Raw genomic sequence first — 25,953 nt, forward strand, 5'->3', positions numbered from 1 at the left:
GATATTTAGGTCGTGTTTCAAATGTTATCTGCAATTTAAAAGAATGAAAACATCTATAAGTACAGATTTAGTCAATGCCACCATGTTAGTTAGCTTCTCTCTATTTAAATGAGTGAATTAATTATTTGAAAAAAAAACCCAATGGTTCTGCTCACGACAACAAAAAAAAAAAAAATCCCTGTACTACCCTTATAAGTATTGCTGCAAACATAAAATAATAGTATGTATTCAAATTCCAAGTTCACATTTTATGTTTTCTTTTTACATTTTAAACCACTTTAAACAGTCTAATACTTCTAGAAATGTAATTGAACTCTCAAACCTATAGTTTCTTTGCATTTAGTATAAATCATTGACTCTAGTATAAAGGAAGTGATGCTATCCACTTAGAATTCATTAATTTTGTGTCAGAAAGTGGAATGACAATAAAGATAACTGGCACTAAAACCAGATTTGTTCCCACATTGTGAATGTTTAACATGACAGAAAGTGGAATTATTTTCTTATTACCTTAACAATATCTCCCTCATGCAGCTGAAAGCTCCTGGCTCTAAGATGGATCCCTTTTCCAGCCTCTGTTTCAATTTTATAGATACATTCATGGTTGTTGTCATAATTAGACGGAAAATTTGGAGACAACAATGTTCCTTCATTTCCAGAGACAGTTGCTCCACATTCAGCTAAAGAAAACAGACACATGTAAAAAAGAAAAAAAGAAGTGAATTATCCATTTCAAGAAAATATGGGTTATTAGCAGTAATATTTAAACCCTATAAAAACTCTAACAGGCTATCTAGGAAAAGTATATTTCTACCAGATATCTGTAAGAACAACTCCTAGAAACCCTATCAAAGTTGTTGTCTCCTGCATTTCACTGAGTCTGTTTATTATATGCACTTATCTGCTTTTACCTCCAATTTATCCCTTGATCCTCCCATCAGACTAAGCAACAATGCAGGTTAGCCCGGACACTATATACATTGGATATTTTATTGAGATAAAGTTATTGTGGCAACATTTGAAATAAACATAACTTTGATTTTACTTCCGCACTCAGCTTTACAAATAAGTATTAGAAAAAGCAGACAATAAGCTGCTGGGAAAAAAAAAAGAATCTGACAGTAAATCAAGATTATTCAAACACGTTTTTCTCTACCCGGAATAAAATCAAAAAACTAAAAAACAAAAAAACATTTATTGATATTAGTCAGGACTAAGCAGACAGATCCTTTCTTTTCTGGGTAAAGAGCCTTTTTCACAGCTATCTGTTGTAAGCATCTATTAACACTTTCATTAGGCATTTTTTTGTCGTAGCTCCTCAGTAAAGAAAATAAAGAAGTGCAGGAGGAGTGGTATGTTCCAGCCCATGGACTCAGTTTGAATTCAGAACAAAAACTAGAAAAATTATTCCGAATTTGCAACATAAATTTAATCACATAGATGAAAACATCCAGACAGATAGCAAATAATATTGGTCTTGTTCAAACAGATATTCAAAATGCTTGAAAATGGCCTAAAAACACCTCACAAATCCCACGGTAACATTAACATACCAAATATTAATCTACAACTTTTTTTAAGGTGCACAAGATTGATATTTTCATCTCATTGTTCAGTCTAGGGATAAAATATATTGGGTTATTTTGACCTAAACATCAGTTAGATCTCAGAGTTTGTTAAAAACTTGTTATAACAGTTAAAATAATAATAAATTAATATATAATTTTAAATCAACAGGTATGCTTTATCAAAGAAGCAATAGGTTTAGAAACAAATCTCTATTCTTTCTAAAAATGTTAAATAGACTTTTAGGCTTCATATGACAATAAAACATTTAATTGAGAAATTTCAATTACATTGCAAAATTCTCTGAGCTCAAGTTGGCACTCCTATACCTCTAACCCATGCTATAAAACCACAGTCTGTTTTCAGTGCATATTATCCCTTTTCAAATAGATTGCAAATATTTAACACTATGCAGTTTCATCAGGCCCCATCATTTTCTAACCATTTTTGCACACTGCAATCTAGAATGTCATGACCACACTTCACGTAATGAGGGACCAGGAATTCAAAAGAGCAGCCATGAACCACAATACCAACCCTGGTCTTGACAGCAGGAAAAGCTTATGCAGTCAAAGGCATCTCTCCCCTTTAAAGTCCTAATATTTTACCTAGTGGTATAGGAAAAGTCATGCTTTTTCTTTAAAAATATTTACAGTGGCTGATACTGCTGCTGCTGCCAGAATGTGTGACACACAAATTCAATTCACTTTGACTCTGGGGATTTGAACATGCATTTCCTATCCTCTCTCACAAAGAGATTAGAAAATCAGTCACAAAGTGTTGACTAACCTCTTTAGCAAAATGGGTAGGGCATTAAACAGGGGAGAAAGAACACTTCTTTGAGGAAATACATACATTAAAGAGTTGGGAAATAAAATTCTGAAATAACTCATGAATCAATACTCACAGTAAACATGTGAGCACTAAAGTACTAGACTAGAAAAATATATTCATGTTCATATCCATTTTAATCACCTCCAATTGATCCTCTTTATGCAAAATGAACAAGAGCCTTTAACAACAATGGCATGATGATTCTGTTAGCAAGGATCAGATTCAATTTAAAATTCTTTTACATAAGCAAAGGAAATGAAGCCACATCTCTTACATTCTTGATGAAAGATCAAGCCATAGAAGTTCAAAGAAGTGATATGGCTTATCCACCTATATTAACTAAGAAGTAAAAAACTGCCAATCAATCTTAAAATATGTCATGCAATATTCTGTATCCATCAGGTATTCTATGAATAACTACTGATTTTAGTGTCTCCAGTTAAGCAGGGAAATATTATCATGTGATCTTGAAAGAGCTCTTTAGTTCTTGACTACAGAGGACACTTCCTTACTTCAACGCCTTCCAGATACCTTTTGAGTTCCACAGACCTGCCTTCATCTTGACAGAATCTCTGTCAAACTCCCCCCCACCTCACCCCCATCAGGACCATCCACAGCCCAGAGAGATGAAAGAGAAAAGATTTCTTATTTCAACACATGGGAAAAATATTTTGTAACTGATTCTAATTTCATTTATTAAATATAATTCACTGAATATTAACCATATGCACTCTTCTTCGATAAAAATCAACTATATTAGTATTAGTATCTACAAGTCTTAAATTATGCAAACATTGAGAAGTACAGAGTTTCCCAGGAGAAATAATCTTTCCTGATCTTAAAGTAATTACTCCCTCCATCATTCTATCTTCATACTTTGGTCCACAACCTTGTGTGCGAAAATTCAATGTGAATTTAGGTGAACAGGTATTCCACAACATACCTACTGAACACGCTCTATGTAAATAGTATTTTCAGGACTAGCTCCTCCAGCTGTAGCCTTTAAAGAAAAGGAACATATTTCCTAGTGTGATCATCTGATGTACTTGGACTAGTATAACATAGGTACAATTTAAGAACATAAAATCTGCACATGATATAACAAATTGATGTAGAAAGAGGCAGCACTGAAATATGTATTTTGATGCAATAGAGATCCCTTCTTTATGTTGCACGTCTACCTTTCCTTTGTTTCTGTATTTGATTTTTCAAGATACAAAATAAATTTATTCAAAGTTCTAGCTTTTTTACTATCAATATGGTCAGAGGCACCTAAATTGAATCTGTAGATTAAAAATAAAGATACAGTTCTCAATTTATCTATTTCAAATTAATCAGGTATGTGATGAGAAAAATGAAAATATATGTAATCCAAGATATTTTTCAACAGAAAATATGTACAAAAGTCTTCTTGGAGCAAAAAGCAGAAAAATAAATTAAAAAAACCCAGTGAATTAGAAAGCCATGAAAGAAAAGAAAAAATCATTAGAAGACATAAGAAACGACACAAAGCTTCCATTTGCATGGGTAGGAGAGACTTCTCTTTCCTCTGGGCAGGATCTAGGGGGATTGTTGCAACTTATAGACAATTGTTTTGAGTCTGAAGGAGAGAGAAAGAGGAAAGAAGGAAGGAAGGAAGGAAGGAAGGAAGGAAAGAAGGCACATTATTGCAGAAGTAACATGAAATAGCACCTACTGTGTTCTGATAAGATCTATAAAAGAGGTTGTTGTCATACTAAAACACATCTAAATTGCTTGTTAAATAACTTAAAATAGCATGTAATAAACAAAATTTGTTCTCTAAATATTCACTGCTTACATGGTTCCAATTTAGATTCTTCACTTCCTAATCTGTCAAGCTATGGAAGTCTACTGAACTACAGCATCCAAAAGACAAGATCCTTAAACTCATCTTCTTTTTAGAGAAAAAATCCATATGTTGCTGCTTCTATGTTTCAAAAGGTAGAAAGCAAATAAAAGCAGATTAATCTAGTCCCTTATTACAACTTTTGAATCTTGTGTGCTTTTTAAAGTGAATTTTATTTATTTATTATAAATCAAAAATACCCACCTTAGAATTCAAAAAGTATATTCTTTTTGATTCTAAACCATGTCTCCACACATAAAAGGTTTTAGAGGAGGAAATGCTTTATTTTTACTACAGTTTATGAATTCTCTGTTATAACCTTTTTAAGAACAGTAGCAGACTGAAAAATGCTGCTTTATCAAACGCTTTTTTTATTCCCTTTCAGTGAGAGTAATCGGTCTGAAAGGGTACTTGACCCCATTGTTTGTTCTTTTGCTTAATAAAGTCACTTAAATTCCAATTATATAAGTGACTGTTTTTTCTTCTTTCATTGTCTCACTTGAAATTTGATAAAAGGAAACTGCAGAGGGCATATCTTTTGAAGATCATTGAACACTTCCTGAATACGAACAAAAACTGTAATACAAACAAAACTCAGAGATTCCTGAATTGCTTTGAAATACAGTTCATGTAAAATGTAACAATAACTTTGTTTAATGGAAAAGTTTGCTTTACTATTTTTCTTTCGTATATCTTGCTAAAAGGTTTGACAGAATTTTAAGCAGATCTCCAAAGCAGAGATCAAATAAAAGTAGTACATTGTCAGTTTAAGGGCTTCTCTGACACAAAGCACTCTGCCGAGTGCAGAATATCTCCTTTGTATTTACAAAATTGTGCAGCAGTTCATAAAACATGAGAAGAAGCAGAGCTCAGTCAATAATTTTTTATGTTTCTGTTGGACAATACTATTACCCAGTAGGATGGTTATGCAACATTAATACAGGAGCAAAAGGGATCACAGATAAAACTGAATCAAATGATAGCAAAAATTTAGGGTTTCTCCACAGTCATTGAGGGCTCTTTAAAGCTGAAGATATGATTTCTGCATGGCAGACACAACACATGACTGGACTCAAGCACGGCTTCATGTACAAACTCTTAACATAATGCTAGGAGCAGAAGCTTCCTGTTAAATGGAATGTTGCATCAAGCCGAGGTGCACGTGGAGTATCCACAGCACCTTTGCTGCACAGTGCCTGAATCTTTGTAATGTTAGGAGTCCTACATCTCTAATTCTGCAGCCTGTCCATCACATGCGAGCCTGTAACCTGTCACTTACACATTGCCACTGATTTTTTAAAATCATACTATTCTCTTCCCACTTCTCATTCTTTTGCCTTGTGGCTTTTAGCCTGTAACTCTACACTAAGATCACATCACTCCAGATCTGGTAGTTTTTAGCATGTGACTTCATATTGGAATAGAACCTCAATAACAAGCAGTTAATAGTTATTTTAACACACAATAAATATTACACAATAAAATACATGCACAAACCTTAATTACTATTTTGTCTGCTGCACCCACACGTGCTCCATTCAATGTTAACAGTGTAATAAGGTATCACTGAGGAGCTTGAGAACGTCTGCATGAAAAATGTAACTGTAGCAGGGAGAAAGCAGGAAGATGTCGGCTTTTTCTATTACTATTCATTACTATTATGATCATCACCACCACTACATTTACTGGCGAGAATTATTTGTCTGAGGATTCTTTCCATCCTCTTCCCAGCTGGTGCTTAAGGAGTGGTTTTCCCTTTTTCCCTTTTTTTTCCTCTCTCTCTTTCTCTTTTTTCTCTCATTGTTTGCTTCTCTAAGACAGATTTCAATTAAAGGTATGACCACACTACTAAAGTATGTTTATGTCAGCCTCCCACATTACTCTTTAAGCAACACCCATATGATGGTGGTGAGGTTAGAACATCTCACTGAAAACCATACTGAAGTGCTTTGCTGAAAACCACTTATTCTGTATTTTTTGCACCACTCACATACAAAGAATAATGGAGTAGGAAAGGAAGGACTAAGCAGTAAGGAAAGCCTTTTCTGTGGTTTGCTTAATTTGTTCTCAATCAATATGCCACAAACATAAGGCACTGCTCAGGTTCTCAAAACAAATCCTATGATGTTAATTGGCCTCAGGGGATTATTGGCAGAAACCAAGGTGAAAGCATTGTTTAGATTTAAATTGTTTTAGATTTTTGACTACTCTTTATAGCATCATCTGATAATAAGCTATGAACATAACATGCTGACATTATTTGTCTTAGCAAGAAACAACACTAAGTATACATAACCTTAACATGTAGAAAGAAGGCAAAAGGGTGACTCAAGGCAATCATTATTCTTTCTAACTATAGGTGAGTAATATTTCGTACCAGGTCTCAGATAAAGGTGACTGAAGTCTCATACAAATCACTCCTTTTCATTTTGAAAATAGAATCAGAGTGCCCAGTGTGCGCCATCGGAAATCTTTTAGTGTTTCCTGACTACTGAAGTTTCAGTTATCAGATAGAGACAATTCAAACCTGTAATTACTACATGGCACCATATTTTAAAGATTCAGGTACAGTAAGACTCAAACACTCAGACAAATCTTCAATTTTCAATCAAACATTGAAAGTAAAAGTAGGGGTTAAAAAAACCACCTTTGATTGTATTTAAAAAATGCATTGTTATAAGATAAAGAAATAGAAAGTATAAAAAACTTATCAAATAACTTTATTAAATACATTGTACAAAATAGAAAATAATCTAAACATTTACCAATTTAAATGTGACAACATTTAAATAAAGCATTCTGAAATATAGTGGGTCCTGAATTCATCCTTATTACCATTGGAGGATTCAGAGACTTAGCTACTGACAAGATTTCTTGCTCATGAGCAGCTCTTAAATGAGAGCTCTCTCTGCCTAAACACTAGATAAAAATGAATAGCAATTTTCAGACCTAGTTTGACTTCTTAAAGGTGAATCTAAATTCAAATTTTCTGCTACAGAGAACTTAAAGAAAACAATGAATGCAAGATCTCAAGAGTCTCATAGAAATCTCTGGTGCTATTCAGGCTAACAAGGTTCCCACTTATGATTCAATCTCAATGAAAATTAACTCAATGCTACAACATGACAGAGTATATTAATTATAATTTATGACTTTACAATAAATGCTAACTAAACTATTAAAAGAAACAGCTTATTAAATAGTCAGCATTTTACTGTAGCACCCTATCAACTATTCAAATAGTATTTAATATAACAACTGAATATGACAAATTAATGTGATATTAATGCGAATAACAGCGAACAATACCTTGGTGAAGATTTTACTCAAATACTGTATTAATTCACCATTAAAAATCAAGTGCCATATAAAATTTAATAAAGGAGCAACACCACTTAAATATGAAATGAAAATATAAAGTAGCTCTTTCTTTTCTGCTTTGCCATTTAAGTTTTCCACAGCTTGCTTAGGAAAACTCCATAAAGATGAAATTACTTATAGGGGACAGGAAATAATGCAGATTAAAACCCAAACCAAATAAAAAAGCTCCAGTACTCAAAACTGAGTTTATTTTATTGATATTTTCTGCTCAAACTCAGTGCAATGCTTAACATGAAAGGCTAGTTTGAACTGAATATACACTGTAAACTGTATAGTGCACAAATAATATTTTCATTATGTATCATAAATAAAATTATACACAGTTTCTTAAAGAGAGAGTGAACAGGGAAAATCCAGACAAGCAGACAGAAGCTGATAACATAGTTGTTAAGACAATCACATGACAGAGTTGAAGAACTACTTCAGACCTTTCTTCTCTTTTGTGAGAGACTGAAATGTTAAGGGTTAATGACTCAAACAATCAGCCATTTGCAAAAGCATCAGAGTGCTTTGCTGAGGCCAAGTTTGCACTCCCCAAGCAAAGAGGAGGAGGAGAATTTTTGGGCTGTGGTGGTGAAACTTCTGATCTGCATAACAACAGCCCAGGTTGTTATGCATAACAGGTGCACCAGAGGGGATGCACCAGAGGGGGTGCACCTCTCACCACCATGAGAGGATGACCAGGACAAACCAACCTTTGTTTAGCAACAAGCTGGGGTTTGAGACAAATAAGATCAGTGTTTACAGAGCCATTGTGCTGTCTACTCTTTTATATGGGTCCAATCATGGGTCATTTACCACCACCACCTGCAACTCTTAGAATGCTTCCCTCAACGCTGCCTCCGTACAATCCTAAACATCCACTGGTCAGTCAGATTATGTGACTAATACGTCTGTTCTAGAACAGGCAGCAATTACAAGTATTGAGGCCATGTTACTGAGAACACAGCTGCGTTGGGCAGGACACGTCTCCAGGATGAAGGACTACTGTCTCCTTAAGATCGTGCTCTCTGGTGAACTTGCCATTGGCTGCCACAAGAGAGGAGCCCCAAAGAGGAGATACAAGGACTCCCTAAAACAATATCTCGGCCTTGGCCTAATTGATCATCATCACTGGTCTACTCTGGCCTCCAATCCGGAGGTCTGGAGATACATTATCTAAAACGGTGCTGCTTCTTTTGAGAACACACAGAGGATCACTCTCGAGGAGAAAAGACAACATAGAAAGAACCGTATCTTGTCGATACCACCTAAGGAGTCTTTCTGCCATGCCTTTTGCAACCAGACTTGTCTATCTTGCACTGGCCTTTTTAGCCACCAACGCGCTTGTAGCAAATGAGGGTAGAGTTCTTCCCAAATCTTCATTCACGAAGCCGAGCCATGATGATGTCCTCCCTTACACAACTGGCTCAGGTGTTAAACTTCACCCCAGGGGGAGGTATTGGGACATTCACCTGGGGTATTCATCCCTTCTGTTAAGGTGGAACTGGCTCAACTATGCTTATGCCGAGGTGAGAAACAGCAGCCATCTCTAAGAAGGTGTCATAAATATCAGAAACCATGAAAGACCCCTGAAGTGCCCCCCAGACTCATTTCTGGGAACTTCCACCAGAGGACTGCTCATGATCCACAGTGTTGCATAAGAAAGTGTAGAATTCCCCTGCTCAGGAGAGGTATCTGGACATTCCCACCCGAACCTGAACATATATTAACCCACTGAATTTATGTTGTGGGGGCCTCCCCTGGCCCTGACAGATTAAGTCCGCAACCATCACTTCAACCAACAGACATCTAAATTGCAACAATCAAGTATCGTCACTGGATCCACGAGTAGTGATAACTTTCCTTATCACTATCCACTCTTATTCTTTCTTTCTCTTTCTTTCTTTTCCTTACATATTTTCTTAAATGATGTTTTTATATTTCCATAGATTATAACCAAAATGGCCATATATCTCCTTTCCATTGCAGCCAAATTGTTCTAAAATAAACCTACCACACATACATATTTATAAACATGTCATTCAGCGTCATTTCACTCTGATCTGCCCCAACGGATCTATTAACAAGAACCTCAGCTACCCCACTTTCAGGAGCGGGTAATAACATAAAATTGGTGCCAGGGACAAGATTACTCTGTGAGAAGCAATGAGGAGGTTTTTCTACAGGCATAACAACCAGAGCATTGAACAAAGAAGAACTGATTTTTGGTCTATGCCAAAATCTCCAGCAGGAGGTCATGGCAATCTGGGATATATGCCTGATATTGACTGTTCCCCACTGCTAAAAGTTACTGATAACTTTTCTCCTCTCAGTAGGACCTGGGCATATCAGATTTGTTGAAAGGTTTTCTGGTGTAACCCACACTTGACCTGCTGTGTAAGATTTTCTCTGTGAGAAAGTGAAGCTGACCCTCAGAGAGGGTTAATGGGAAGAAAGACATCAACCCTCTTTGGGTTAATGACCATTATGTTATTGAACCTCCCCAGAATTCCTGTTTATCCCATGCATTGCCCAGAGAAAATCAAGCTACTTTCCCCTAAACCTGCCAAGCAGACCAGAGCATTACATAATTGTAATATTGGACTGGAACCCTTGGATGTGGTGAAGTGACCATTATAGTCTAAAGCTGTTGTATGGTTTTCTGGTGTGACTCGGACCTGTTAAAAGGTTTTCTCTGGGAGAAAATCAAGCCGATCCAGAGAGAAGGTAGTGGGGAGAAGGACATTGACCTTCATTGGGTTACTGAAGGGTATTACTAGCAAGAGCGAGTCAAATGGTGACTGTTCCCTCATTATGAAATCATAATGATAATTTTTTCCCTCTTGTGCATATCAGACCTGTTGAAAGGTTTTCTGGTGTAACCTGGACCTGTTGGAAGGTTTTCTCTGGGAGAAAGTCGAGCTGACCCTCAGAGAAGTTTAATAGGAGCAAGATATTAACCCTCTCTGGGTTAATGACTGATTCAAAAAGAATGAGCACCCAGGGTGAGTCCAATGGGGATTGTTCCCTCCTCGTGAAATTAGAGTCTTTTGTAAAGAGAAGGTACCTACCTCTGGGCCCTGTACTTTGCAATTCACTGTAAAGGGGTCTCCACTCGGGTTTTTACCCACTGTGTTCAACAATCAGTGAACAGAACGTTTTTGACAAGTAGGAAGCAAAAGCTGTAATTTCTACTCTCTTTCAGAATTTCATCAGTATTTCACAGTGCACCATAAAGGAATACCAAAATTATAAGACTCATTCCTTACCTTTTTAGATGATTGCTGTAAATTATAAAGTTACATTTCAAAAAGTACTTAGGAGATTATTTAAGCACATATCAGATGCACGCATTTATCACTGCAACCTAAACTCCCTCCACTCCCTCAGCCCCTACTTGCTGGCCACCTATCTCTCACCTATCTCCGGACATGTGCATACTCACTGGGTATCTTGTTTTGTGTCCTATTTCTTCTTTTGCATATATCCTACTCCTCACCAAGTCTGAGAAGATACAGCTAACCATATAGATTTGTTTCTTTAAAAAGAAAATGAGTTTAAGGATCTTGTCTTTTGGATGATGTAGTTTGGCAGACTTCCATAGCTTGGCAGATTAGGAAGTGAAGAATCTAAACTGGAACCATGTAAGCAGCAAATATTTACAGAACAAATTTTATTTATTATATGCTATTTTAAGCTATGTAACAAGGAATTTAGATGTGTTAATATGACAACAACCTCATAATTTTATAGATCTTGTCAGAACACAACAGGTGCAAGAATGTTTTCTTTTATTCTCTTTCTTTCTTTCTTTCTCTCTTTCTTTCTATCTCTCTTTGTCTCTTCCATTCTTTATCTCTTCCTCTCTCCCTCAGACTCAAAACAATTTAGTGCAAGTTGAAACAATTCCCCTATATTCTTTCTGAAGGAAAGAGAAGTCTCTCCTACCCTTGCAAATGGAAGCTTTTTGTCATTTCTTATGGCCTCTAATGAACTATCAATTTTTTTTCCTTTTGCTTTCATGGTCTTCTGGTTCACTGTTTGTTTCTTTTTAATTTTTTTTTTTAAGTTTAGGAATGCTTCTCTTAACCTATGAGTCCTTCAATTCCTTTTCTAACAGTAACATAATTCCAATACAGAATATTAGAAAGCTCCTGACTAGTTTGACTTATAGAAAACTGGAAAGTAAGAAAAGTATGATTAAAAGCATAGTTTGCTAGATAAGTTTTAGGAAATCTGCCTTAGTAACAGATTTCCCAGAAATGGTGTGTGGATCCTATTTAAAAGCTTAGTGATGACAATAAGCGCAGAAACATGATTGTGATGTTCTCATCTTGTGATGACAGCAGCCTCAGAATCAGATACTTCAACAGACTAAGTTGTTCCACCTAATTTCTGAACTCCAGCATTCACCAAGCTTCTGAGATTCACACAGCTTTGTGGATATGCAGAAGTGCGTGACTGCCTAGCAGCTTTATGCTTGGATCTGTACTCTAGGGGAACCAACTCACTAAAAGCTGGGTTTTGTCCTCAGGAAAATGTATTCAACTGTGAAATGTAAATGAAACTGTAATAGAACTCTTTAATTATAGGTAGGCAAAAAAAGACATTGCTGGAAGAAAAAAGTGAGAAGAATGTGCATCCACACTCTGCAACAATTTTGTCTTCACAGTGATGAAATAAATATAAAGTTATATATACACTATGTATATATATATACATGTATATATACATATATTCATGTATATATACATATATGTATATTGCAACTATGTAAAAGCAAGCTATATAATGGGAATAAATCATACATGTGGAATTAGTGTCAGTAACCCATCACAACCATGAAACACGTGGGTTTGATTTTTTTTTTCTTCTGGAAAATACTGGAATAATAATTGCAGCAATAATAACAAAATGAATAATAACAATGGGTAAGATGTAAACAAATGAAGGGCACAAATCTGTCATCTGTTTACAAATCTCAACTAGACAAAAGATAAAGAGGAGAAGCTTTTCTGTACTCCAGTAGCTTGGTTTTTACCCCCCCCCCACAACACAAAACTAGTAATTTTAAATTATAATTAAATTATTCAGAATAGATCTGGAAAACTAAACCTACACACATAGAGAAATATGCCAATTACAGTAACATACCAGATGATAGTATTGCTATAAAGCAACCTTACAGGTGACAAGCTGTTTCAGAACAGTAAAAAGCCAGATGCTTAAATCAGTAACCTCAAATCTAAAGACATGGGTTATCAACATTTCCTCTTCAAGACAATATGCACGTTTATTTTCCAGGTAGCCCTGTGTCAGGATTAATAGAAAGATATTTTTCCCTTGACAATATCTGTAGACATGAGTTCATACCTCAATTAATTCTCTGCATCACATAAAATAGCAAAGTAGTGGAGTTCCCCTTAATGTCACATTCCTCTCAGTTGCAGTAAATTTTGAGTGGAGGGGTGAAAGGGAACACTGCGAATGTACATTTAGACAACATAGCTCAGAGAATAGCTGCATAGAGGGAGACATACAGGTTGGTTTTTTTTCACAGAAGACTGCCTATGTGTTTATACAGCGGGTAACTGCAGAAAAGCCTTAATGTAGCATATGTGCTGATCGAGTCACTAACTCAGTAAAAACCATGGGATAGTTCTTCCAAATGCAACTACTGTGTCTATAAAGCCAGGAAACAGTACTCTTGTGTGAAAAGAGATTGAAGTGTCTCTTCAATGTAATCTACAGTTACCAACTACTGACACATTTGTCATTGTTACTTGAGTGCTTTGAGGAAGGTCTTACAGGAAATGAGATTTCTTTATGGATGACCCTGCTACCATTCTTTTAAACAATTCAAGAACAAGAAATTCTCTGTGAGGAGATTGGCAGTCCCAGTGTTTCTACAGTTCGTATAAGGAGGTGGAGGGAAGGGATCTTCCTCAGAAGCCACATCATGTCAATGTAAAAAGAGAATTCACCAGACAGGTAAAGGGATTTGCTCCCATAGGAGAATCAAAGGTTTAAGGAAGAAAAGAAAGAAAAAGTTTAATCTTCTGAGATGGGGAAAATTTGACACCACTGAGTAATGATCATATCTATTCTTTAAACAGTGCAAAGGGAGTCAGCCTTAAGGGCCTGGATCTTCTCCACATTTTTCATCAAATAGCAGCAAGCAAGTGGCTGTAGGCACAAATTGCTTTCTAGTCAAGGGAGAGATCTGATTGGAGGACACATTTAGCAATGGAGTGGCTACTCAAAGGGAAACTAGGCAGAGTCTTCAAAAGTCTGGGATGAGGCAGAATAATACTGCATAACAACTTGAAGTACATAGCTGAGATACACAAAATTATCCTAATTGAAAAGACAAGAGAGTGAAGCGCTGACACAGGGAAACAAGATTTACAAGGCCACCTGTTTATGAACACGAATCTGATTTTGCAAGTAGACTTGGTGGTGTCTTTTTGTTGTGACAAGGATTGTCCTTACTGCAGAAGATGCAATCAGATAAAGACCTCTGAAGTCCAGAGAAAGACCATCTACCTTCACAGCATGGAGATAGGCCACTGAAAGTTATGATAATGTTGTTCATATGGGACTCAAAGTCTTAAAACAACAATGCCAGCATCATGATATTAGGATAACTAGATGTCCCAAGCTCTGCTTTTCCTGTGCCTGCAAAACAGCTCTTCAAAGAAGAAATGGTGAAAAGGCAGAAATAGTTCTCTGACCAGGAAAATTGCAAAGTGTGTTGGAGATAACACTAGAGGAAGGACTTGAAATTATTTACTTGGATAGAGAAGGGCAATACCTTTGGAAACCCTGTTGGTTTGTTGTGTTTTCATCAGCAGATGAAACTGAATACAACTTCTCTGATACAAATCAGCATGTGTTTGTGTGAATGTGTAGCTTACAAATTAAATGCAATTAAATTTAAAGGGCTTTCATCCTGAATCTGATTAAAAGAATCATGAAAGAATATCTTACCATGTGTCATAGAAGGATTGAAAAATCCTTGTTGATATATAAAGGTTGGCATGTATACATTATGTATATGAGTTTGGTCAGCGTAGAAATGATAATGAGGAAGAAATAATCAAGAGGCTATTGAACCCAGTAATGTACTTATGTATTTGTGACACCGAGTTGAGACTAGATTTAACTTCTGAATGTACACTCCAAAGCCAGTAGATTTCAGGACAAGTAGTTTCTTTTCACTCTTCTGTGAAAGAAGTAGTCTTTGTGTGAACTCCTTTTCAGGGTAAGAGGATATCTTCACCCTTAATGTCTTAGGTGCCATGGCAACAAGAAAAGAGACCTCTGTAAAACCTTCTCAGTGTTAAGAAAAAAAGTCACTTATTTAAGCAGCTTGAATGGTACTGAGTGTGTCTTTCCCCCTCAGTTTCACTTAGCTGCTTAGCAAAGTTTCTTTCCTTGTATTTGTTTTAGTTGCATTATAGCTATCTTTAGTTTGCTACACAATCAGAGACCAAATTTTCTTCATAGGCTGACTTAAAAGAGTTGTTTAGATTATCTTGTTTTAGAGAAGTGCCAATTGTCTATGCATATTTTATAATAGGTTTTACTAATTGTTTAGAAAGAGTCTTTTACATGGATTTAGTGACAGAAGTCTCAGGGCCAGTCAATACATTTATTCAAAACTGAACATAATAACAAATAAATTCCAAAAAAAATTCCATTTCTATATGAATTACAGACTTATCACATATATGTATGATTAGGTATGTATCACTAAATTGTGTATGGGAGAATATATAGGCATTTCTGTGTCTGGCACAGGAAGTGGTTATATTAGTCCTAAAAATTCGTGGCTAATTCAATGTTTGATACTTCATTAAGATAATTATTGATACTTTGGTAATCTTTGCAACTTTCCAATGTGTCATTCACATAATGAGGATAACTAAGTGAGCATTTTCAAGATACCAGGAATGAATCTCTTATTACTGTAGATAATGTAGGAAAGGCTTTCTAAAAGATAACAACATTTACGAAATAAAACATACATGACCATCATATAAAATGACTCTTTTCTTCAGCACAAGATAACAACATTTTTACAGAATAATGCAATTTTATGATATTTAAACTAAACTAAATATGATTGAATGGAACATAGAGAAGATCCCCAGAAGGAGAGAAACACACAAAAAAAAGCCCAAACAACCCAAACCAGGCAAATATCCCAGGGCTGATATAGCCCTGAATATAGTTTAAGATTTAAATCTAGAATTTCCAAAACACTGGCAAATTCCATACGGTTTTGGTTTCTCTCTCAACTGTAACTTCCTTTCATCTATGTTGAATAAACCCAGTTTTTAAAAACAAAATTTGAGATAATTTACTTTGTTCCATGTATCTTACATGTATATACAATGTAGATGACTTTTTCAGATATAAAGATCTGGCCCCTTAAAACAGACAAAAGAAAAAAGCTGAAGCTGAGTTTCTTTCTTCATGAAATAAAATCTTATTTAAAACAAGAGCCCTCGTAAGAAATCCATTTAGACATGTATGGAACTATCTGACATTTCAGAAACACTATGTCAATAGTAGCTGATGAGATTCAGTTGACATGGTAGTGATAAAACCATCTCATAAATCAAATATAGCAACTGTACAAATTGTATAAAATATAGTCTCAGAGCTCTTCCCAAAAAAGAACTGTTCACTCAGTTTGATCTTATAGTTACCAGGACAGCACATTAATTTAAAAAAAATACAGTTTACAATGCTGTAATGCAATTTATAAACTGTAAAAATTCTAAAAGTTTAGAGTTACAAGAATAAAAACTCAATATGAAAAAAAAACCTTTAAAACCAGCTGGCTGGCTCCAAAGCAGGGTATTTTCACCTAAAAGTTCTAAACATTGTTTTCCTACCCTGAAAGACAAAGTATGAAATTTATAACTTAACTGTGTGATACAGTTTAATAATTAGTTTTATATTTTATGTCACATGACATTTTGATCTTATTTTCTAGCACAATTCTAATTATTCCTTCTTACTTTCTCTAAGTTCTCTAAGTAAAAGACACATGCATTACTTATACTTCGCACTGACTTTAAAGTTTTTACAGCCCGGGGATCAGTTCTTTCAACCCAAGCTCTTTGTTCTCTGCCCAGTATTCTGACACATGCCATGTGCTATTAACGATTTGATGAATGAAATGAAAGCATGTGACCACCTACCCACACACCTTGGCAGAGGTGCACTCCATACACGCCGACCACCTCCCAGGCAGGTAAGTTTATTAGCACCTTCCAGGCGATATCCAGGGAAACAAGAAAATATCAAAGAATCTCCAACACCAAAATGAAAACCAATTCGCCTACTGAAGGCAGGAACACCAGGATCATCACATGGCTCCAGATCATATTCTGCAGACAATAAAAAACATAATGTATAAATAATTTGGACAAGTTGTCCATATGAGAAAACCAAACTTACCATATTAGTTGCATTGTTTTTGTCTGGAACACTTGGAAAACATGTTTCAGAGTTGCATTCTCTACTAAAACCCACTACTGTTTCTATAAGTCTATTCTGGCTATATATACAGTAATTATGCATCTATTGTATCCCACCCACACTACATCTATTTTCTTAATTTCAAGGACTGTAATCAGCTTGGACTGTGAGCTGTTTACTATAATTTTGTTTAATTACTCTTTTTGTATATAATTCTTGTTTCATTTCAACTGAAATCCCAAACAGTTTTAGAAGTGAGACTTACAATTAAAAAAAGCCCAACATCATTATGCAATGAAGAAAATGTAATAAAATATCAAACATACGGTTAGGTGAATGAAAGACATATGACCACATTTTCAAAAAGTGTGCTTTTATAACTACACATCAGGAATAATTCAGGAGTAGTCAGAATAAATTAATGGGAAAAAGTCAGGGCTATTGCATAGGGACCAAATTAAACTCAGAAAATACCTGAGCCACACATTTCCTCATCCCCACAGGGTATGTTGAGGAAGTATTGCTCTATGTTTTCCTGGTTTGTAATTTCCTTTTCTTCCCTAGATATCCACTACCAACCATTGTTCGAGAAAAGATGTTGAAAGAGATCAATTTAACATGTAACCCAATAAGTCTGATTTTATATTCTTCAGAATATGATCCAAAAGACCCAAGAGATCACTTCTGATAACACATAAGAAAAGCCATTTTCTAAAACATTTACCTTGGACTTCGGTGGAAGGTAGGGTCAAATCCACTCACTTGGAGGAAGAGACTCCATTTAGCCAGGAGAAAAAACTAACCCCTGAGGGAGTGTTTGAACAGCTGACTTACTGAATATTAAGTCAAATATAACTAAATATAACTAAATAAAGAAATCCCTCCCTTTAGTAACTGCCTTGAAGGAAAGTCCTGAATATTAGAGGGAATCTATAAACCACACCAGTTTCTGCTGGCAAAAGTTGTAAATTTTGGAAACACACAATCTACTACCTCTGTTCAGTACTATAGAGGCTAAGGTAGACATGGAGATATCCTGTGGCACACCCTTAGGCATGTGGGAATTTTTCTGTGTTAGATGACATTCAAAACACATTAAAGTCTTCTCACTAAAGACTTCTTACTACAAAGAAGCACATTCTGATTGTGTGAAAATAAGAAAGCAGACTAATCTATTTGTTTCACAAAATTAATTACTTGATAATATTTATCAAAATATATATTTAATATAAATGATAGCACATGCTGACTATCTATGCATGTAACAGTTGTAGGTAGGGCATAAACCTTTGACTGTGTTTGAAAAGTTCTGTGATCTGCATTTTTTGCTACTGTACAGTTTTCCTCCTTGCATCCACAATATTTTGTGTGTTTTTCTACAAGTTGCCTAGTGATCTACCATTTTGAGTTATTGATAAACAAACTATCAGAGATATAATTTAGCACTTGTATTTACATTTCAAACTTGTAAAACTGCTGACTTCTGGTTTGGTAAGTCCAATGTATCCAGATTGAATGTATTTCAGCGTTTGACAGGAGTAAATCCAACATTATTGCTTTAATCAGTCAGGTAGAGTTTTTTTCTTTTTTAAATAAGCAAGTTAAATGAGATATATTATTCATACATAGCACGTTCATCTGTAAACATTGCCAGATTTCAACAAAACTTATTGGTTTTCAAGGAATTGGATATAAGTTTCTTTTGTACTTCTTCCACAGAATACCCAGGTGCATGTGCATCTCAACAAGCACCTGATTCATTCATATGCAAATCCATAAATATTCTACTTTCCAGAAATAGAGATAGGTAAAGAAAATTATTGAGAAATGTATTTTAGATGTCATCTAGTTTTAGAAGACTGTAATTAAGAAGCAGTAACTTAAATGTTTCAAGTATTTTAAAGAGGTAATTTGTAAAAACACATCAACATATAATAAATATTTTATTTCATTTTATCTTTATGTAAACATTTGTTATTCCAAAATCATTCTTCAGTTTAGACTCCTTTGTGAATCTGAGTTGGCACACCACTGCTTTTTTAAAGTTTCTATACTTCCTTTAGTAAGACAGTACCAGTTAGTTACTTTCTTGTGAAGCAGTACCTTCTATCTCCGTAACTTTTTTCCTCTTAATTTTCCTCCAAACTTCTTTTTCACACATTTGATGGTTCTCTGAGAACAGGAAAGACTTCTTAAAACAGTCACTTCACCAATATCCTTCTCAATCTCTTGGCCACTTTCATAAACCTTATCCAGTTTTCTATGGTAGACACTATACAGTTTTGATTAACTTTTTTTTACTGGTGGTTCATCATGTTTTTGTTATCTACAAGTAAAACAATTCTCTGGAATAGTTTCAGAATACTTAGAAGAATGGAATTCATTACCTGAAAATGTTATGTTGAAACCTTCATAAGAAATTGAAAAATCAGATATAAATCGAAGCTGAGCAGTAAAATTTCCAAAGAGACCAGCTTTAATTGTAGGGGGTAAGACTGAGCCAGTTAACCTGGCTACTGGTTCTGTGAAGCTGCCATCTTCAGTGATGAGCAAATAGTCATGAGAGCTCTCAAGGTGAAAGGTGTGAAAAACCAGCTGTACACCTTCAAAAATATCAGAAAGGGGGGAAAGAAAAGTACTTAGTAGGAAGTTTTTTTATTCATATATAGGTGACACAGAAAGCAATTCTTACATTATATGGAAACAGCTTTAGAAAACGTTTTGCATGGATTCAAAACTTGAAATTCTGAAAATAAAGCCTGCAGAAGGCACTTGTGCTCAACCAATCAATAAGTGCAGAGTGGATGCTTGTTTAGCTCACTTTAAATCAATAGTTCCCATAACAGAATTGATGGCATTCAGTGTAATTTGTATACAGCAGTATGAAAATCCAAATTTGTATCGTTTAGGTTTTTTTCATTTCTTATTAGACTATGGTTTTATTCAAGGTCCTGTATGTCTCTTTTATTAATAATCTCTACCATGACCTCAAAATTAAACTAGGAGACATACTTTAATACTTGGCTAAAATTTTGTGTTTATGTTTTATTTTTGCATTTTCTCCAACACTAATCTCTTTTTTTATTCTAAACTTCAGGGAAGTGCCCATAAACAAGGACAAAGCGTACACAAGTTTTTTGTACAGTCTTACATATATACAGTTTCATATTTTCTGGGACTGGTCCTTTACTGAAGTCATGACTTCTTTCATTTGCCAACCTCTGTCCTTAATGGATAAACTGACAAGATTAGTTATGCATTCAAATATTACTCTACTGTACACATAACATAAAGATATCTAATTTTTGGCTCTAATAATTTGTCTGAATACACAGATCAAATCTGTTTCTTTATGCTTAGCAATGGTGAAGAGCTACGAACAAGGTCCTAACATCTTTGACTGAAAAAAATTTAGTGCTATTTAACAAATATCTATTATTTTCACATATTTTACTTCTTCTATTCTTTTCCATTTTTCTGAGACAAAAACCCATCTCCTCTAGTAATTGTTATAAGAATGTTGCTTTTGAAAAATAAACACAATCCGGAAATACCATATTTGAAGATATTTATTTTGAGAAATTAAATTTCGTCCTCAAAGGAATGGCAAAAAGTGCTGGTTTAACTCATAAAAGACATTTTTTTGTCTATGTGTGTCTGCATTTCTTAATATATAGACATTTAATATGCATTTGTGCTTCATATTAGATGCTTACCCTTGCCATGAGACACTTCAATAGTCCAGGTGCAGTTTAAAGAGTTTGGGTAAAAATCAGGAAAACCTGGGGAAAGAACAGTTCCACTCTTCCCATGAATATATCCACCACATAAAGCTTGAGAGGAGGGGAGGAAAAAAAGGGAGAAAGTAAAAGAAGTCATACAGAAATCCTGTTTTTCAATAAATAAATAGTTCATTTTTGAGTTACCCTTCAAATTAGAAATAGGGATAAGTATTAAAATAAGAAGTTAATTAATCCAAAACCATAACATTCATGTTTGACAAAAATTTATTTATTCCTACATTAGTCCTTGAGTGTGAGTTTATTTTTCATCTACAGACTCTCTTGTTAGTTAGCAGAATACAAAAATAAGTACAAATTTATTCAAGAATATTGCAAGTATTGATTCCTATTGCAGTAGTATGCACGAAGCAAGATTCTTTTTTTGTGAAGTAACTCAAAAATAAATACCTTGATGCTATTTTTCTTGCACTAAAGATTTGGAAATCTATAAATATAACTGCATTTTTCAACAAAGAAAACAAGTAAAAAGGTGTATGTTTTTCAAATAATAGAAGTTTGTCTCTGACATCTACTGAGATGCTCAAGAAAAAAGAAATCCATTTTCCTCTCTTTCAAAAATTCAGATTGTTCCATTATAAGTAATTTATTTGGAACTGAATATTTTGGAAGACACAAGAACTAGAAAACATTTTATGCATACTAGAATTTCCTTAACTATGCTACTCAAATTTGCATGGCAAATTAATTAAAGTTTAAGATTTGCATGCTGAATTGCTCACAGATCTTATAAATACAGCATGACTGTGCTTTTTCACTCATCTGTTGCTGTCTGGTTTTTATGTTGTTGGTTTTTTTTAAATTTTAATGTACTAAATATTTAAACAATAAAACAACAAAGAATTAAGATGCTTTTTAGTCTTCTTCCTCAAACAGAGTGATACACTTTGCCATAAACTAGATGGTAAATATACATGACAAAATGTTCAATAAACTTGCAGTACCTGCATGTAATGTATATTTTAGATAGATAGATAGATAAATATTAGATATGTATATTAGGTATAGATATTAGATATGGATATTAGATACATATAGATATAAAATGCTGGCATTATAAGATTTTTGTTAAAGTTTTTAATGTTGTTTTGAATTTATGTATTTTATATATATATGTATAAAAATAAGTAGAAGGAAAAGAAATGTTTCTAGCCTGGTTTTACCTGCATATATGCATTTCTGCACATAAATATGAATGAGAATATGTTTGGCTAAACCCACAGTAAATATATGGTTGATAACATTACTTAATAATAAATAACATAATTACGGCTATCAGGTTCATAGTACCATAAATGAACAATAGTACATTCATTAAAAATCCATCTTATTCTGTAAACATCACAGAAGGAAGAAAAATAATTAACTGTGCAGTCCTTAAAGCAGATATTAAATATTTCAAAATAATGTCCATATTTTAAAGAATAAATTAAGAACATGTAATTTATTTGTTTTAATTTAGCTCTCCATCAAAAGTAATTCTCACGCTCTAACTTGACATTAACACATTTTGAGAATGACACATTACTTAGAGGTAACTTTAGCCACTGAGTCTCTGTATGCAGTTCTATTTCTTCTTCATTGGCATGAAACAAAGGAATGTGTTTTTCCCAAAGGCATCTACTCTGCTGATTTAGTTTTTGAAGTTGCAATTTTAAGAACATCAATAGTCTGCAAATGATGGCAAAATACTCAATTCAACCTCAGTTAAATCTGTCACATGCCAAAAATTTGGGTCACAATTTTTGAGGCTCAAAGGGCAAACTAACAGAATGATTACCTAATAGAACATGAGTTTTATTTTATCTTTTTAGACTAGTTGAATATGTGAGGAAAAAAGAAGAGACTGTGTATAATCCTTTTACGTTGTTTGCCTTGAGGACATATTCCAGAAAGGTTTGAAAATTTCTCTTATATATTCACACTGGAAGTGGATGAAGGACCTGGGAAATAAGGACTCTTTCAATGACTGAAAATTAACTAGAGCTTCCTGTAGTTCAACATTCATGAGGAAACAAAAGAGATAAATATTGGTGTTTTAACTCAAAAATATATCCACACATTTTAGTACAAAGTAAATAAATAAAGAATAAAATATTAGTCAAAGTTAAGATTCCTACAATAGCATTCTTCAATCCAGTGCAGTAAAGCAGACAAGCAAAAGAAGCCCATAAAAACAAATCCTAAAAATGCTTTGTTTCTGCACTTTTAATGGAGAAATAAATTGTAATTATTACAAGGTGACTGAGTTTGAATGCTAGATTAGATAACTATTATAATAATCTTTTGGTAGCTTATATGTTTTGTGCATGGGGCCATAAGCCTGTAATGAGAATTAGAAGCTTGAGAAGAGTAGTGCTCAGATTTAACAAAATGGTTTAAAACAGAGTGAGAAACTAAAATATTTTGTTAATCTAGCTCTAAGTTTGTCCTCTGACGTTCCACTGTAATCCAAGAAAACCTTGGACCTGAAAAGGGAGTTAGAAATTCATTGATGTAAGTAATTCACTAAAGCAAGAGCCTTTTCTGGCTGTTGTTCCGTGGTTTCTGTAAGAGGGATTTTATAGCAAAAGTACAAGCATTCCATACAAAAAATAAGTTGATTCAGTAGTTCACAGAAAAAGAACATAGCAAAAAAATCCAATGATAAAGAAAGAGCAAAGAAGTATTTGCTAGGGTAGTTGTGTTGTTTTGTCTGGGGTAGAGTTAATTTTCTTCACAGTGGCTGGTATGGGGCTGTGTTTTGTATTTGTGCTGAGAAGCCAGTTTATAATATAGAGGTGTTTTTGTTATTGCTGAACAGGGCTTACACAGAGCCAAAGCCTTTTCTGCTTTATGTACTGCCACACTGGTGAGGAGGCTGAGATTGCATGGGAGGCTGGGAGGAGACACAGCTGGGACAGCTGACCCCAACTGATCCAAGGAGTAACCTACACCTATACTAAGCATCATGCTTAGTATATAAAGTGGGTGGAAAAAGGAAGAAGGGGGAGAAGTTTGAAGTGACGGCATTTGTCTTCCCAAGTAACTGTTACACATGATGGAGTCCTGCTCTTCAGGAGATAGCTGAACACCTGCCTGCACATGGGAAGCAGTGAATTTGTTTCTTGTTTTGCTTTGCTTGGCTGCATGGCTTCGACCTTTTCTATTAAACTGTCTTTCTCTCAACACTCAAATTTTCTAACTTTTACCCTTCCAATTCTCTCCCTGATTCTGCTGGTGGAGGAGTGAGTGAGTGGCTGAACAGGGTTTGGTTGCTGGCTGGGCTTAAACCATGACAGTAGTTCAGCATTTTAAAAAATGTTTCATGGAAGCTGTAGATAGTTTGATACTGCATACCCCCCAAAACCATTAATAAACTAACTAAAATTTCAAAGCAAAAGTATGTTAAGAAAATTAATTACATAGGCTGATCATCATCTCTTTTATATTGAGTATCCCAAATTTTGAGCAATCATTTTGGTATTCGGTATTGCAAATTCAAAATATAAATTAAGTTTATTGGCTTTTCTTTGAAATCATTAGTTGTATGGGTCCATTTTCATTCACAGCTGAACAATGGCACCCTGGAAGAATTCTAATTTTTCTATTTGTTAATACATGCCTGGGTTTTTTTCAGTATTTGACTGAAAGTGGATAAAAACATGTAAAGTATGGCTTTTAATAACAGTAAAATAATTTTTTAAAAGTGTGGACCTTGGTGCAAAATTAAGGGAGGTAGTAGCAATGACAAGCTTAATTAGTTCTGAAAAATAGGAGATCAACTTCTGTGGACTTAAAAGTTACCATCTGAAAAGCTTGACACTTACCATCACAGCTGGGTAATGCATGATTCCACTGATGGTTTCTTTCACATATGAGTGGTTCTTCATCACTCAGTGTATATCCTGGATCACAGCTAAAAGTTACTGTAGAGCGGATATTAAAGTTGTTACCATGGCGATGGCCATTCACAGGAATCCCTGGGTCAAGGCAGGAATCTGATTCCAGAGTAACACCTGAAACACACAGATTTAATTTGGTTTTTACCCCTTTGTTTTTCAGATAGTACACAGAAAAATATCCCAAACAAAACACAAAATGAGGAGGACAGGAGGAAGAAAGAGCCTTCAAAAGATACTAGTTAGCATTGCCTGAGAACTGATGTGGGATATAAAGCACTTTCTCTAGTTGTTGTCATTGACTCAGAGCACAGTTTTCCAATTTTCAATTTCATAGAATAGAGAAGTCCAAATGAAGTAGAAAAAGATTGGAGCTTTAAAGTATATTTTATCAATCAAAAAACCAAAAAACAAACAGACACATCAAAAAAACAAACAGAAAAGGACTGTCATATGAAACTATAGAAAGATATTAAGGCTCAAATTATGAATACAAATTTTGCTAGTATATAAATGATATTTATTTCATCTATTCAGTTCCTGATACTGCAGGACAATTAAATTTTCTTCTGTCATATTAAAGATTATTTAATATAGCAAAAAAAATGTCAAAAAACTGCAATTGAAGAACTCAGAAACTACTTATTAATTCTTACAGATATTATCCTGTGCATCAAAAATAGAAAGACAAATAATATAGCTTACACAATTGTATAACTCTTATCTGACAGAAAGGAGTCTCCGGTAACTATGTCTTATAAGAAAGATTAAATAGTGTTTGGTAAATAAACCTGGAGCTATACACTGAAGAAGAAAAAACCTCTGAAATTATCAAATGAAGGCTCATTAACTAAGCACTATCCTTTATGCTTATAGTGATAGCAAACAATTGTGGAATTTAATCATATAATCATGTAATGTATACACATGAGGGAAAGAAAGACTCTCTATTGGGATGATAGGAATTTCTTTTCTTTTCTGTTGCTATATATGGTGGGTTCACCTTGGTGGGTTGACCTTGGTTGGCTGCCAGTCCCCACTCACCTGTTCTCTCTTTATCCACTTCAGAAGTACAGGGGGAGAAAATAAGATAGAAAGTAACATAAAGAAGCTCATGGTCTAAGATAATGACAAGGAGATCACTTAA

At 34.6% G+C, this 25,953-nt stretch overlaps 1 protein-coding gene across 5 annotated transcripts in view; it reads right to left on the reverse strand.

Moving 5' to 3' along the window:
* Window positions 1-25,953, reverse strand: part of CSMD1 (CUB and Sushi multiple domains 1) — a 1,127,710-nt gene that overhangs the window by 228,628 nt on the left and 873,129 nt on the right. For 4 of the 5 annotated variants that reach the window (XM_027690128.1, XM_027690127.1, XM_027690131.1 and 1 more), the window contains 5 exons: window positions 24,735-24,923; window positions 20,842-20,958; window positions 19,513-19,728; window positions 16,846-17,034; window positions 511-680 (listed from right to left, as the gene is read on the reverse strand). In XM_027690128.1, the coding sequence (XP_027545929.1) occupies window positions 511-680; window positions 16,846-17,034; window positions 19,513-19,728; window positions 20,842-20,958; window positions 24,735-24,923 (881 nt within the window). The remainder of the gene's footprint in view (window positions 1-510; window positions 681-16,845; window positions 17,035-19,512; window positions 19,729-20,841; window positions 20,959-24,734; window positions 24,924-25,953) is intronic. The other variant, XM_027690129.1, reaches the window with a different exon arrangement.

The sequence above is a fragment of the Neopelma chrysocephalum genome, unplaced genomic scaffold (assembly GCF_003984885.1).
Source record: "Neopelma chrysocephalum unplaced genomic scaffold, ASM398488v2 Primary Assembly neopelma1_80b, whole genome shotgun sequence".
In the NCBI taxonomy this organism is placed as follows: Eukaryota; Metazoa; Chordata; class Aves; order Passeriformes; family Pipridae; genus Neopelma; species Neopelma chrysocephalum.